Here is an 11,605-nt window from a genome sequence, read left to right on the forward strand (position 1 = left end):
TTCTTTTTACTATCTTTAATAAAAATAAATTTTTAACTACAGAAACTGTAGCTTCTGCCTAGAAATATAAAGAATCATCTATAGGCGTGCCGATAATTTTTGAAATGAAAAAATTATAGTAGAATGAAACTCATTCGAAAAAGAAGAAAATACAACGAAAATGAAAGGAAAAATAAATTACGGGCGATCTGAGGTCGGTAGGTGAGGTAGGTAGGAAAGAGTGGTTGAAAATTGCGTTTTCTGCGAACATTTACCATAGTAATGTATATTTTTAGCATCATCAGAAAGTAAAGATTTCAAAGAACAAAAAAACTACCGACTTTTTTAAAAAGTTGATATTTTGACATGAGAATTTTCGATTGAAAATGAGGATGTTTTTTCGATATTGAGGTCTAAATAAGGTGAAATAATAAAATTTGTAAAAAAAAGAAAAACCAAAAACTCGGTTTTTTGAATTTTTCACGTGAATTTTTTATTACCTACAACATGGCCATTTAACTTTTTTCCATAGGACTTGTAGTTTAGCCGGAAATCGAGATAAACCGCTTTTTATACTCCTCCCACTACCCGACTTCGCATTAGCCGTATTTTATTTTTCCTTTCATTTTCATTGTATTCTCTTCCTTTAACGACGGGTTTTATTCTACTATATTTTTTTTTCACTTTTTACCATTTTCAAAGGCTAAAAACACTTGTCTACTACTTTACAAAAGTAATGAAAGAATTGATAGAATACATAGTAAATATTAGTAAAAACTATCTCAAAGAAACTGCATAAATTGAAATATCCAAAACGTCAGTGCTGTCCTGTCGTGTGTCAGCCATTGCTGTCAGTTTTGACAAATTAAATCGCTAATTTTGCGGATGCGGAACGAGAATTTTATTCACAAATTTTGTTCCTACCTAATTATCTAATAGCAATTATACAAAATGTCTATTCGTTTGGGAGGTGCGCTTAAAGAGCTGAGGATTCATTTATGTCAAACCAGTAAACAATCCGCTGGTGTTCGGTAGGTTTGATTACATAAACATTTGAATAACCTCCAATAAACAAATTTGAAAATATTTTGCAATATACGTTTTAATACCCATATAAAACATCGTCGTTAATTTACATATTATGTTTAATAGTTGACCTTTTTGATTTTTAATTTAGTATAAAAAATTAGTAAAGTATTAGAAGCAGTACATTTGTTCCTATGAATATTTTTAAATTTCAGAGAGTTTATTCAGAAGAATTATGTTAACATCAAGAAGGAGAATCCTAACTTTCCAATACTAATTCGTGAGTGCAGTGGAATCCAACCTCGCGTTTGGGCTCGATATGGTACGCATGAGCTATTGCTCTGAATTAAATTTAATGTCAATAAGCAAAACTACAGTTTTAAACAAGTATTAACTACTTAACTAGGTACTGTACTTAACTATATTTTTATAACAGTTTTAAATAAATGTTTCATAGAATTTAGTAATGAATAACATTTACAGATAGAGGACGAGAGCTATGTGAATCTCTGTGTGATCTAAACAGTGGTCAAGTTATGGCTACAATTATAAAACTAACAAGATTGTAAAAAGTACCTCTTTTACATTAAATTTTATATATGTATGGTTAATTAATATTACTATAGAATGATATTTGAGTTAGATCCATTTATTAGATACATAAAAATACTGGTAGTTTTTAAGTTCTATTTATTTATTTTTTGTGATATACAGTAGTGTTTTCTTTCATTTAAAAAACCAAGAACCTGCTTTACTTAAGAATAGTTAGTAGAAACAAAATGTGGATTTTCTTACCCTCAATGCCGAAACTACGACAGGGTTGACACATAGCAACGTGCCAAAGTTTAAATAAATAAATAAAACAGACAACCAATTTTGGTAGTCTGTTGTAGTATTTAATGAAATGAAAACAGTAACGTTTTAATAAAGTTATGTACTGTACAAGAAATGCACCAAAAGCTGTTAAAAGGAATTTTGTATTTATGAATTCTGTAATAGTTAATTATGCTAATAAGTATTGTCCTAGTAGAAGATTTGCAGTATAATATTAACGTAACATTTACTGATCAATCATTAGATTTAAAAACTACAAATATTATGTAATAACAACATTCTACAAAAAATTATTACTTTATTTTTTCAGATAAAGGCGTTGAACGTAGCACACCACTCACAAATTTATCTGCCAGCGATGTTCTGTCTGCTATTAAACAACTCGTCAAGTGAATATGTTACATTGTTATAATAGTCATAGTATATTTTAATTTCAATTAAAACTCAGTTAAATAAAGTATTGTTTTTATTGTACTTTTAATACTACAATGTATAAAACATCTAGTGACTATCACGGGACTAAAATTATCACAAATTTGCATTAAATATTTGTATAATCATATTGTGCTTGAAATAAAAAAAACTTCTTGTTCCTTTAATTTACTTAATATTTATTATAAATTTTAAGCCTGCAATCAGCTGTAAGGTAAATCTTACTTAATCGTACTTGCATACGTAAGTTGTATTCTAATGAAGGTGTCAATAGAATCGTATTTTCATACACTGAATAAAATATATTTATAAAATTCAAGACCTACATTCTTAATTACTTATTTATAAAAATAACAATTTAAAATGTGTATTTAATACGCATATAAAATATAAAACAAGTGGAATATAAAAATAATGTTCTATTTCTTTCCTAATCCACGTTAGAGTATTAAGTTTAGAATTATATCTATATATTATAATATTTCTAAGCATGCAAGGTTGTCCGACATTTTAACAGTGCATATTAGTAATATTTAATTAGTATAAGAAGTCAAATAATAATAAAATATTTATTATGCCCAAAGGATTGATTTAGACCCTTATCCAGTTCTAAACATTTATTATTTGCAATTTTTTTGTATTAAAAATCAATAGTTGCCACATGAATAATCTATTTAGTTTTGTATAAAACTACAAATAGATTAGAAAATGCTAAAATAATTCTAGTAGATTGATTTGATTATTGCCTGGTTGTTGATTTAAAAATTGTGATGTTTTGGTGTATTCTTTTAATTTTTTATGTCAATATAAATATTGGTCTTTAATATAGCAACACTATATAATACCCATGAAAAAAAAAACTGTACTAATTTCTACTTTGTACATACTTCTACGTTATAGGAACACAAAATCGAAAACTCCTGTAATTGTTTCATTTTAGTCTTATATATAGACAAAAAATTCTCAAAAACCGTAATACTACACACAACTACCATCTACTTGATAAATTAAACCATCGCATTGAATTTTCTAGCCTCTTTGACTATTTGAATCTCACTGGAAAGGGGGCAGCCCAAACATTTCTGGTTGGAATTTAGCTAGTGATGGTAGCACTATGGTGGCGTGGGTAGTCAGTCTCTTGTCCAAATGGGGATCGGGTACCATGACTACTTGCATTCCCGCTGATATACCAGCTGTTACGCCGTGTGGAGAATCTTCGAAAACCAAGCACTGAAAATTAAATTGAATCTTATTATAAAATCTCTAATCACATTTCAGTTTTAGCAAAAAAGCCTCAATAAGTGGCAAGTTCAAAATAAAAATATTTAGCATATGATTTAATAAACCAGATCACCATGTATCTCCATACAAAGTTTCCTGGAAATGATTATGTAGTTCTTTCATGACTAACGTTTACCCAAGTGGGTAAGGCAGATATTACAGTAATGGCTTTAGGAGACTTACCACCCAGTAGTAAAATCTAAGATTTCATATATAAATGGCAGTAAAATTTAATTAGAAACTCTTTTCAAAAATAAAAGAATGTCAGTGCAGCATCAAAAGATAAATAATTGCAAAGCCAGTGTTAGATAGGTTTGTATCTTTAATGACTTCCGTAGTAAATTTGAATATCAATTTATTTATTTTATAGTACGAATATAGTCACAACGCTGGGCAGGCGGGTTGGTGACCGCAGAACTGACTTTGTCGCACCGAAGACGCTTCTGTCCGTCTTCGGCCTGTGTATTTTAAAGCCAGCAGTTAGATGGTTATTCCGCCACCGGTCGGCTTTTTAAGTTCCAAGGTGGTAGTGGAACTGTGTTATCCCTTAGTCGCCTCTTAGGACACCCACGGGAATAGAGGGGATGGCTATATTCTTTAGTACCGTAACCACACAGTACAAAACACACAGTACAGTACACGTGAAAACATGATGGACAAAACACATGAGTTCACGTTATTTTTGGTGTAAGCTTGTGGAGGCCTATCTCCAGCTGTGGACTGTATAGGCTGTAATGATGATGATGATGATATAATATAGTCTAGGTAACAAATACAAATGAAGCCCAAAAGCTGGGCTTAAAGTTAATAGCATTCTCTACCAGTACAGTTACGTATGTTAGGAGGTCATACAAAAGAGCTTAGGTGTGATTAACGAGAAATATAGTAAATCAAATGAAATGAAGGAAAATAAAAGGCACAAAATAAGAATTTCACAAATACACATTAACAAAGGCTTTTTCCAGTTGTGGAAAATTTAGGTATTTTTGACTTACGTAAGAGTATGGATGGACATTTCTTTTTTTTATTTATTTATCAAATAAACAATAATGTACTTATTTATTATAAACAGCATTAAATAATTGTGTTTGCTCGCAAAAGAAAAAAAACCGACTTCAATTACATCGACGAGTAATACAACGTAGATCGACGAAAAAATAGTCAAGTAACTACGCGTTATTAAAGATTACTCAAAAAGCAGTTATCAGATCTCGATAAAATTTATATGTGACCACATGATAAAACCACACCCAGTAAAAAGTTATTGCGGATTTTCGAGAGTTTCCCTCGATTTCTCTGGGATCCCATCATCAGATCATGGTTTCCTTATCATGGTACCAAACTAGGGATATCCTTTCCAACAAAAAAAAGAATTATCAAAATCGGTACATCCAGTAGAAAGTTATGCGTTATAATACAACGTAGGTCGACGAAAAAAGCGTCAAGTAAAAACGCATTATTAGATATAACTCGAAAAGTACTTGTTAGATCTCAAATAAATTTAAATGGGACCAAATGACACACACCACCTTTCGATTAAAAGAAAATTTGTCGAAATCGCTTCACCCAGTCAAAAGTTCTGATGTAACATACATAAAAAAAAATACAGTCGAATTGAGAACCTCCTCCTTTTTTGGAAGTTGGTTAAAAACCACGCAGGTTTATGACGATGCTATTTAGTAATAACCAATGAAATAAAAAATTACAATAATCATACATTTACCCACCCTCCTATTAGAACTAAGCTGTCACACAATCAAATACCTATATCAAGTCACAATATTATCAAGAAAGTAATTTTTAAGTTTATTTTTTAAATTAATTGGTGTAATACTTTCGATCAATTTAGACTACCTAATAAGCTGTAACGCATGCGCACTAAATAAGCTGTAATTTGAAGGTATCTACTAATTAATGATCGACTATAATTTTGCCAGTCTACATATCTATGTATGTTTGTTACACATTCACGCAAAACAACGCTTCTGGACCGATTTTAATGAAACTTGGTGCGACGATAGCTGGAGATTTAGAATACCACATAGGCTACTTTTTATCCCAACATTCGCGGGGGAAATTTATATTGATTCTTCTCTTGAAGATTGGCTACCTTAAACCATAAAAATTATAGAATATCAGAATATCAATTATACTAGACCAAAGAGTAAATATTCGCTACAAACCTTTTCTGGCTTAGGTTTATCGGGGAACCTTGCAGCCGCTACCAAAAATATGTCAGGGTTCGGTTTCCCATACTTTACTTCCTTATCCGTGCTCCCCATGACCATGTGGTGGAAGTAACTGAACAGTTCCTTGTGTTGGGCTATTTTGGTCTCCACGGAGCGAGCGCTAGATGACGTAGCGAGTGCAAATGGTACTTTCGTTTTATGAAGGTGGCATATTAATCTCTCCGCTCCTGTAGAAAAGATTACATTGGTAAAATTCAAGTCTCTATCTCATAAAAATTTATGCATTAACTGTTGTTGTTGTTTTGTTACTGTGTGGAAATGAGTTTTCGGGAATATTTTAGAATTAATTTTAACTTTAGTAAACGAAACTAATACATAAGTTACCGTACCAGAATTAAAGTTAAGAGCCATTTCACAATTTTACGCTCTGCAAGTTTAGGTAAATTTGGTCGCATCGCGCGAGTCGTACGAGCCGCGCGATCTTTGTGCTAGTACGTATAGTGTGACAACCAAAAGACCATCGTGATCATTTTCTGATGTATAATAAAAATTATAACTATGGTATAAAATGTTTTTTACATAATTAATTTGTTAAAAATTTTAAGTATGTTATATAACAACAGTCAATAAATTTAAAATAAAATTAAAAAAAATCAATTTTATGAAACAATTTATTTAAATTGATTTAGTTTTTTCAGTTTACGAATGAATCTAATATTTACGATATGAATAAAAAAGCATTTAATGACATCGACACCGACAAACATATTAATTAACAAATAACAAGACAAACAGATTGAAATGCCTATTTGTATTGATAGTGTGAGAAAAGAAAATTAAATTATACATTTGTTTACAGAAATTATCATTATATTATTTTACAGTCATTTTCGTAATATGTTTATTTTATTTATATTTTATTATGAAAGTATCAAATGCGTTTTATCCGCTATAACAACAGGCGCTTGGCGCGTGTGAGCGAAAGAGACGGCTGCGCAGAATTTGGCGTGGACCTTACCTCTAAGAGCGCTAGCGCTCGACTGATTTACCGGGCTTGATGCGTGGCAATATATACTATCTTTTTATTATTTAATATAAAATGTATTAAAAATAATTACATCTTTTAATTATCTTTTTTGTATTCCTTAATGATGTAAGTTTACTTTGGTGAAGATAGTTCGTTAAAATTTCTTAGTTTTCTAAGAGAAATATCGCTTTTAAAATTGTACTTATTTGGAAAATATTCGTAACTTTAAATTTTTTTTATCGTTTAATAGAGATACAAATGGAATAAAAATCTATGATAGTGGACAACAAAATTATATTCCACATATTATGATATTTTTTTAAAATGGTTTCAACGTAGAGGTTATTGAAAAGTAGGACTTCAAAGTATACATTGCGACCGTTTACCCAGGGAGGAGGCTGATGAAAAGGTTAATAATTTTATACACATAATATAAATCAAAATTCTGATCTGACTATGGACTACAACAAAGGTTGCTCTATTATATTTCAAGAATATAAATTACATTATGCATCCAACACTGAGATTAACGACGTCAAAATATTACAATTTCGCGGATTGTTACCGATTTTTGTGAAATGGCTCTTAAATAATTATGTTTGCTCGCAAACGATAAAAACCGACTCCAATTACATCGACAAATAATACAACGTAAGTATCAGTAGACGAAAAAAAAATTAACAGACGCACTAGTCGTCTCTACGATTTTCGAGGGTTTCTCTCGATTTATCTCGGATTCTATCATCAGATCCCGGTTTCCTTATCGTGAACCCACTACATTTGGGGTATTTCCTTTCCAACAAAATAAGAATTATCAAAATCGGTTCATAAACGACAAAGTTATTCCCCGAACATACATTAAAAAAGCTGTAAACTCCTCCATTCTTGAAGTCGGTTAAAAAAATAAAAAAAAGGTATGTAATGTATGTACCTACGTAATAAAGTCAATTAGTTGTGATGTTTGCTGACCTTAAACAATTTCGTTAACAATAAGCATTTGAATACAAAAGGTTATATTAATTTGACCATGTCTACATTGCGACCTTCGCATAGTCCCTATAAGTTTAAATGAACAATCATTGTGGGCAGAAGCAATCTAATTTAATCGCCTTTTACGTATTTGCGGTCAAATACGGGTATAAAAAGAAACTTGATGCCTACCTACGATCAACCTTCAATACCGTTAGTATTTCTTTATATTGATAATAGTACAAAAATAATTGTGTTTGCAGGCAAACGAAAAAAAATCTACTTCAATTACATCGACAAGTAATACAACGTAGATCGACGAAAAAATAGTCAAGTAACTACGCGTTATCAAAGATTACTCAAAAAGTAGTTATCAGATCTCGATAAAATTTAAATGTGACCACATGATAAACATCAGCTTTTGATTAAATTAAAAATTATCAAAATCGGTGCATCCTGTAGAAAGTTATGCGGTATAATACAACGTAGGTCGACGAAAAAAGCGTTAAGTAAAAACGCATTATTAGATATAACTCGAAAAGTAGTTGTTAGATCTCAAATAAATTTAAATGGGACCAATTGACACACATCACCTTTCGATAAAAAAAATTTGTCGAAATCGGTCCACCCGGTCAAAAGTTCTGATGTAACATGCATAAAAAAAATACAGTCGAATTGAGAACCTCCTCCTTTTTTGGAAGTCGGTTAAAAAATCAGCAATTACTTATGTGCTTATCTCAGAACCTATTCTTCAAACATCATTATTAAAAGCGACAAAAACAACAGAAGTTGTATAGTGCCTTTAGAAGCACCGCTTTGGTATTGGCGACGGGACAAGTTAGCAGCTGAGAAACAATAGGTACTCTTAGTGGGCTAGATGGACGTACCCACAGAGCGAAAACAAAGTTTGCTTTGCCATCCCACTTAGTAGGTGCGCGGTTAATAACTTCTGATTGACAATAAGGCAACGCGTTTGCGCAGCGGTCACGGCACTGGCTTTTCGTTCCCATTTGCATACATTTGTATTGGCTGTATGTTATAATTATATTATTATGTCTGGAAGTTTGTACTTGTGTATTGTGTGTGTTTCCGGACCTTCGACACACGAGAATATTCTTCTTGGTGCCGTTGAGTATGAAGCGTTTTATAAAAAAAAAGATTCGCTCGAAATATATGTCAAGACAAGTTCAATTTAATTTATCTAAACCCAGATCGAAAATTTTCAAAATTTCAAAATTTATTAGGGCTTATCTGGATGACACAGTTGTTACAAATTACACAACAGATACTCTCAATTCGGCAGACATTATGAGGATCAATGTATGTATAATGTATATGGTATCAATTTATATAATTCAGAAAAACTATGCTCTGCCATGGAGGCTTAGGTTGACTATGGCGATGTTAATTTTATTTACAACTTGAATGATTTTGTAAACGTTATAACATATGTATATCTTTCTAATTAAATATGCATTTATTAATATACATTTCTAAAAACATTTTCGAATTTTCTTTTTACTGAGAAGTTCCTTTTAAAAGAAATGTCTATTATATACTTCAATAAGTTTAAAGTAATAATTTATATGAAAACATTTCAAGGGGTTCAAACAATGCCAAATTTTTTACTCTAATGATGTTTGAATGATTTTTAGGACCTTTTAACAAACAATACCTGTTGCAGTTGTACGCCGCTTTTACACCCTATTTGCACACCTATTGTTGATATAAATATGTATAATGGCAATTTACGTAGATAATATGAGATACTATTTTGATATTATAACAAATAAGCTAATAATTCTAGCGGGTACATCGTTCCATAGCTTAATTGGCTAGAGCGCCGACACGTTCAGTCGGAGACGTGGGTTCGAACCCCGCTGGAGTGGTCAATTTTTGATATGATATTCAAAAATGTTTTGAAATAATAAAACAATATTTTTTCTTAGTGACCAATTAATCAATTAGATATAGGTACTGTGATGATAAACATGATGATGAACATAGGAAAGGTTTAAAAAGTAGGTTTCTAGAATTGTACCTATTAAAAAAAAAACTGGAAAGAAATATTTGCACAAATTACAAATATTTATTCCGAGCTAAGATCGAATTCGCATACTGTCGGATTTTAGGCACCTTCACGTACCACTACACCAGAGCGGGTGGCAAACAAAAAAAAAAACAATAATATTAGTAAATTTTTAATTGGGTTGCATGTTACCTATTGACCAATATCACCACATACATTATTTAATTTCAATGATAAGATACCATATCCAAAATTAAACAATAATTATGATCCAAACTTTTTGATAATACTTTTTATTATATGTCCTTAATAAATTATTAAATTAATATACACTGATACCATATTTTTTTTTACATAGAGTAAATTTCCTAATCTTAGCTTGTCACTTATCCTTAGAATAGAAAATTTTCTATTTGAATGTATAACGAAAGACAAATTCTTAACATATACATGCAACACCTCCAACGGAAAAAAAGGAAACATATTGCCAGACAGAGCTACCCTCAGAAATGTTATCAACCCACCAAACTCCCCGCTATGTACCTTGTCAGCACAACCATGACCACTCTGACAAGAGTGTACGACTAAGGAAGAAAATTCTTAATACTAACCATCTAATAAAGGTGTTCCAGCGAGCATGGTATCTCCTAGCTCTAATAATTCGTTACGAAATTCCGTAGGTGTCACGGGAAGATTTAAATCTTTACATAATATCTCAGATAACCTCTGCTCGGTACCACCGAGAACTTTCATCATCAGCTCATCAGTATATTTGTGGCCATATTTCGCACATAGCTGTGTGATCATTTTTTTGTATACTTGCTCGGTATCTGTAACAATTGCATTTTTTAATAAGTATATTTTGATTTTAATATAATTATATTTTTTTTTTTTTTTATTGTATCAGTTAATAGCTTATTTTTGGTCTCAGCCTAAAAGATTATAACTTAAAAAAAATTAATTGAAATCGTTTATTTCGTAACAACGTAACCCCGTTTCGTGTTGTGTATCAACATTGACAACAGTCTAAGGTCGAACGTAAAACTTTCGTTATGCAAAGTGCAAACTTACCTAAAAGCAGACCATCCATGTCGAAGATGCAGTGGGTCACCTTTTTCACATTTTTCGTAGAATAACATTGTTTTCTAATAGTGTTTGAGACAGTTTTCAACAAATATATCCTCATTGTTGAACCGGTGAACGTTATATAAAACTTTTTTTAGATACAAAAGATAAAAATGTATAATGCAACAGTCTAAGGTCAAAGGTGTTAATAATTATTAAATTATTTTACAACTTCTTGATCTTACCGTAACTTTATTTTAAACTATTTTTAATGAAAGGCAAGTAAATTTTAAAAACCACACCAGTATAGCCAAATTAATGAGTGTTGGAGTACAAATGACATCGCGCTGACTGATGTTTGACATGTTATTATGAATGAAAAAAGATAATTCCTTTTTCTTGAAGTTTAAATCAGCTTCAGAAAAACTAAATAAAATACAATACAAATGCCTTAGAATCATTCTGGGTGCTATGAAATCTACACCTACGAATGCTCTGCAGGTTGAATGCGTTGACCCTCCGTTGCAAATAAGGAGACAATTCCTTTGTGATCGGTTTGTCAGCAAAATGTTACAGCTATCTTCACATCCTCTTTGGAGTCGTTTAAGCGAACTATCACAAATTCACAATCCCAACAAACCCGAATCATGTCTTTTGAATAGCTTCCTGTACTTTACTAAACTTCCAAATCCATATATTCAACTGCCTATAAATCCTCTTTTTTCTATTCCCTATAAAGCCCTTGTACATCGTCCTGTCATTGTTACGAACCTT

At 31.3% G+C, this 11,605-nt stretch overlaps 2 protein-coding genes across 2 annotated transcripts; one reads left to right on the plus strand and one right to left on the minus strand.

Moving 5' to 3' along the window:
* The first annotated feature begins 781 nt into the window (after positions 1 to 781).
* LOC123662997 (NADH dehydrogenase [ubiquinone] 1 alpha subcomplex subunit 2) lies at positions 782 to 2,296 on the plus strand. Its single transcript, XM_045597758.1, has 3 exons — positions 782 to 1,010; positions 1,221 to 1,327; positions 2,150 to 2,296. Exons 1-3 carry the CDS (start codon positions 931 to 933, stop codon positions 2,230 to 2,232), a joined length of 270 nt encoding a protein of 89 aa, XP_045453714.1. The 5' UTR covers positions 782 to 930; the 3' UTR covers positions 2,233 to 2,296.
* On the minus strand, positions 2,291 to 11,178 carry LOC123662953 (probable pseudouridine-5'-phosphatase). The gene is made up of 5 exons (XM_045597720.1): positions 11,077 to 11,178; positions 10,838 to 10,979; positions 10,378 to 10,596; positions 5,736 to 5,968; positions 2,291 to 3,501 (listed from the first exon to the last, which is right to left on the minus strand). The coding sequence occupies exons 2-5, from the start codon at positions 10,950 to 10,952 to the stop codon at positions 3,325 to 3,327; spliced, it is 744 nt and encodes a 247-aa protein (XP_045453676.1). The 5' UTR covers positions 10,953 to 10,979; positions 11,077 to 11,178; the 3' UTR covers positions 2,291 to 3,324.
* Between the last annotated feature and the right edge of the window lie 427 nt (positions 11,179 to 11,605).

Source organism: Melitaea cinxia, chromosome 2, assembly GCF_905220565.1.
Source record: "Melitaea cinxia chromosome 2, ilMelCinx1.1, whole genome shotgun sequence".
NCBI classification, from domain to species: domain Eukaryota; kingdom Metazoa; phylum Arthropoda; class Insecta; order Lepidoptera; family Nymphalidae; genus Melitaea; species Melitaea cinxia.

Excerpts from the sequence above, each read along its gene's own strand:
- LOC123662953 (XM_045597720.1), bottom strand. The coding sequence starts at position 10,952 with ATGAGGATATATTTGTTGAAAACTGTCTCAAACACTATTAGAAAACAA. Across the intron at positions 10,597-10,837 it reads CATGGATGGTCTGCTTTTAG|ATACCGAGCAAGTATACAAA; the intron begins GTAAGTTTGCAC and ends CAATTGTTACAG. Across the intron at positions 5,969-10,377 it reads TGGAACACCTTTATTAGATG|GAGCGGAGAGATTAATATGC; the intron begins GTTAGTATTAAG and ends TCTTTTCTACAG.
- LOC123662997 (XM_045597758.1), top strand. The coding sequence starts at position 931 with ATGTCTATTCGTTTGGGAGGTGCGCTTAAAGAGCTGAGGATTCATTTA. Across the intron at positions 1,011-1,220 it reads AAACAATCCGCTGGTGTTCG|AGAGTTTATTCAGAAGAATT; the intron begins GTAGGTTTGATT and ends TTTAAATTTCAG. Across the intron at positions 1,328-2,149 it reads TCGCGTTTGGGCTCGATATG|ATAAAGGCGTTGAACGTAGC; the intron begins GTACGCATGAGC and ends TTATTTTTTCAG.